The sequence below is a fragment of the Camelus ferus genome, chromosome 30 (assembly GCF_009834535.1).
Source record: "Camelus ferus isolate YT-003-E chromosome 30, BCGSAC_Cfer_1.0, whole genome shotgun sequence".
Lineage (NCBI taxonomy): Eukaryota > Metazoa > Chordata > Mammalia > Artiodactyla > Camelidae > Camelus > Camelus ferus.
Genome location: NC_045725.1, coordinates 537,052 through 540,782, shown reverse-complemented (window position 1 = coordinate 540,782; position 3,731 = coordinate 537,052). Strand labels below are relative to the sequence as shown.

Genomic DNA, 3,731 nt, shown 5'->3' with positions numbered 1-3,731 from the left:
CCCCCGCCTTTTGCAAGTCTGTTAGAGTGACAAGGTGGTGCTGGTTTCTGGCTGGTGCACACCATAGTGATTCTGTTCTTCTTTTTCCTGGTCTTTTTCAGGAACCCTCGTCCCGAGGGACTGAATCTAGTGCCCTGTGCTGCGCGGTACGACCTAGGGGTCGAATCTGCCAGGAGAGGACTTACAAGGATTTGGAGGATCCTGGAAAACTGCTACCATCCAGAATCCTACATGGATGTTCAAGATCTTGTGGATGGACGGACGGACGGAAGACGGATCGAATGGAGGCCCCGCCCCATCCCCTGGACCCCTTGGCCCAGGAGGATCGTGATGGGTCTGGAAAGGACTCTTCCGACGAGGGTCTCGGGATGGACTTTCTCGGTCTGCGGAAGGTGTTTCTGCACAAAGAGGAAGAGAGGGGCGTTCTCGGCCAGAGAGCCCGAACCGCCTCCTTTCAGGGATCCGCTCCAGTCAGGGTTGGGGTCGGGGTCAGAACGCAGCCACCGACAGCTCCCCTCCCTCGTCTTGGCTCTCCAACTTGGGAAACCCTCCTCCCTGCCCCCTCACCCATCTTCTCGTCAGCCGGCCTCCAGCTTCCCCGTGCCAACCACCTCTCTCATGCTGCCGGACTTTCCTCCTCCTTGGGCTGCCAGGAAGCTCTCCCGCTCCTCCACGTGCTTTGGCTTGGAATCCCTGACAAACACAAGCGGTGCTGGTGGGCGGGGCCGTGGGCGGTGGCAGAAGGACTCCCTTCATCTTATGGGAGCGATTTTATCTCCATAGAGGGGCGATTGAGAAAACACATAAAAATCACTCAGAAGAATACCCATGTGTACTGTCCTGACCTAGATCCGTGTCTTGTCTGGTCTGTCCTGTCTGTCTGTCTGTCTGTCTCTCTCTCCTCTCTCTCTCTCCTCTCTCTCTACATTTCGCTATTTCTTTGTGTGTTTGTGTGTGCGCGCACGCGCATGCGTGTCTGTCTGTCTCCCTTTTTCTCTATTTCCTCTCCTCTCCCCTTCCTCTCCTCTTCCTGTTTCCTCCCACCTTCCCCCCTCAAACCCCTCCAATCCTCTTCTTCTTTCTCTCCTCCCTCCACCCTTCTCCTCTCCCTCTTCTCCTTTCTCTCCCCCTCGCTCTTCCTCATTTTTCCCATCCACTCCCCCTTTATCCTCCTCTCTTCCTGTCCTCTCCCCATTTTATCCTCTCTCCTCTTCTCTCACCGTCTCTCGTCTCTCTCTTCTCTCCCCCCTTCACTTCCTATCCTCCCTCCCTCCTCCTACCCCCCCAACCCCTACCTTCACAGGGCCTCATAGATTGCAATCGGTTTCCATGAAATGTGATGAAGAGGGAATGAATTTTAGAATGATATCCCCATGCCATCGAATCCTTCTTCCCCAGGGATAGCGACTTATTTGTGGTCGTGTTTGTTTTTGTTTTTCTTGTTGTTGTTTTGGGGCGCATCGAGGGCGCAGGAGGCGTTGGGAGTGAGGGTGATGTTTCTCTTTCTGTCTGTCTCCTCCTTAGGACGGATTTTAAGAGGAGGGAGGACTCACAGAAATCTACCATCTTGTCTCGTACTGCAGCTGTGTTTGAGCTTCCTATACGATCTGGGCGGAACACTCCCCACCCTCACCTCAAGCCGCCATTGCCGCCCCCTCAGCCCCCTGCACCCCCGTCCAGTCCCACACTTGGGGCGGTGGTTGGGCATGGGGGGATGTTGGCGGGGTGGTGGTTGGTGGGGGGTGGGGTGGTGGAGGAAACCAGAAAACAGACCACTGTGGCACGTGGGTGACTGGGGCTTCAGGGTGAAGGAGGATGAATAAAATGGCCGGAATTAGGCTAACGGATTATTGCTTCTTTTTTTGGCGGGGGGGGAGGGGAGGATCATTAGGTCATTCATTCATTCATTCATTCACTCATTCATTTGCTGGGGGGGGGTGTCATTCGGTTTCTTATGCTCGCCCTGAAAACGGTCAACTGTCCTGACTGACTGGTTGCTGCTCACGGTTCCAGGCCTGTTGTTGAAACTGGAAGCTATCGATCTTACTGTTTCTACTGTATTTCACTCATTGAAAGTCATCATCATGCTGGGTCTCTGAGTCTTTCTCCGAGGAGAAGGTCGGTCACGGGACTAATGACCTGACAAAATAGCCTGAGTGACCAAGAAGGCCACACCTTGAGTGCTTATGAGATAACGAGATCTAACCACCAGCCTCTATAGAATGGGTCACCTGGAGGCATCGTGACACCATTCTGAGTCTTCTGATGAGAAAACGATTCTGTGGATGGTGATCGATGCCCGATTGTTTGAGCTATGGCTCTAGAACCACCCCACCCACTCCATCCCCAAGGTGGGTACACAGTTTTGAAGACGCTAGCCTGCTGTGAATCCCCTTTGCCCGGCAGAGCGATAAAATGGCCTCTTTGCTTCTAAGCTCCAAGACCTTGTCTCTGGATTCTTGGGCTCGTCGGGGACGGGGGCCGATCTTTTGGCAACAAGCGTGCTTCAGAAACAGCGGATGCCCGAGAAGGACACTCTGCCTCTCCCTCTTCTTCCGGGCCTGAAATGGGGAGGAAAAAAACATCGCTTCCCCTGGAAGCTGGAGTCCGGAGCCCGCCATCCGGAGGGACTTCTGGCTTGGCCTTCTCCTGGGGTGGGGGGGGGAGGGCACGCCACTGCACGTGTTCTTTGTCAACTCCCTGTTTCTCTCTTCTCGAGTTATCTCTTTGGGACGGCTCCCACACTGGGTGAAAACAGACAGACAGGCTGGTATGTCTCCCTACCCCACCCTTCGCCCCCAAATGACTGATCTCCTGTCCCATCAGAATCACCACTTGTTTTCCAACGTGGCTTTCTTGGATCCTGGAGGACTTGTAAAGGAAAAGCCCAGCTGGGCTAACAAGCTAAAGTCACAAATCTAAGTGTGATAAGTGTCCGTTTACTGATCTAAGTTCTGCTGGGCTAACTCGTAAATCTGAAGTTTAGTGTCAGTTTACTGGGCTAACAAGCTAACTCGTAAATCCAAGCTCAACAAGTGTCAGTAACGTGATCTGTTCCAAATTGATAAGCTCCAGTGTACTGATCCTTTGCTTTTTGTTGTTTGAGCCTTATTGGCGAATAGACCCATATTTGTAATTAACCCTATGAAACCTCATGTGCACGTCTTGGAGGTGCTCAGAGCTTCGGAGCAGAAGCCCCTCTGAGCCCGCCGGCGTAATAAATCTGAGTACTCCAACCCTCCGAGTGGTGCATGTTTCTTGGCTGGCCTGTCATTTCCGTAACAGACATTTTCCCACCCACTCGGGCGCGTTCTGTAATTCTGAGTGTGGGGAGGATCCGTCTTCTGTCTGTAGCGCCTGGGATCTCCTAGGAGCCCTCCGCGTGTCTTCCCCGAGTGACTCCTAATGCGTGCTGACGGGAAAGGCGGGGGTTGGCCTGGAAATGCAGGAAGCATTTAGTGCCTCCCCCTGGACAGGGGAGGTAATTAGCGGACTTCCCCCTGCCAGGGAACAGCTGTGACACCAGGCAGCTGCGTGAAGGTCGGCCCTATACCTCCCCCACCCACTCGGCCGCGTTCCGGTATTCTGAGTGTGGGTGGTTCCATCCTCGGTCTGCAGAACCTGGGATCTATTAGGAGGCCTCCGCGTGTCTTCTCCGAGTGTATCCTAGTGCGGGCTGACGGGAAAGGCAGGGGTTTGCGCTGGAAATGCAGGTATCATCTAGTGCCTCC

At 54.0% G+C, this 3,731-nt stretch overlaps 1 protein-coding gene across 1 annotated transcript; it reads left to right on the top strand.

The window, feature by feature from the left end:
• The first annotated feature begins 12 nt into the window (after positions 1-12).
• Positions 13-3,236, top strand: LOC116660598. Its single transcript, XM_032470424.1, has 2 exons — positions 13-715; positions 1,525-3,236. The coding sequence occupies exons 1-2, from the start codon at positions 282-284 to the stop codon at positions 1,790-1,792; spliced, it is 702 nt and encodes a 233-aa protein (XP_032326315.1). The 5' UTR covers positions 13-281; the 3' UTR covers positions 1,793-3,236.
• The last annotated feature ends 495 nt before the right edge of the window (positions 3,237-3,731 follow it).

Excerpts from the sequence above, each read along its gene's own strand:
- LOC116660598 (XM_032470424.1), top strand. The coding sequence starts at position 282 with ATGGAGGCCCCGCCCCATCCCCTGGACCCCTTGGCCCAGGAGGATCGT. Across the intron at positions 716-1,524 it reads GACAAACACAAGCGGTGCTG|GACGGATTTTAAGAGGAGGG; the intron begins GTGGGCGGGGCC and ends TCTCCTCCTTAG.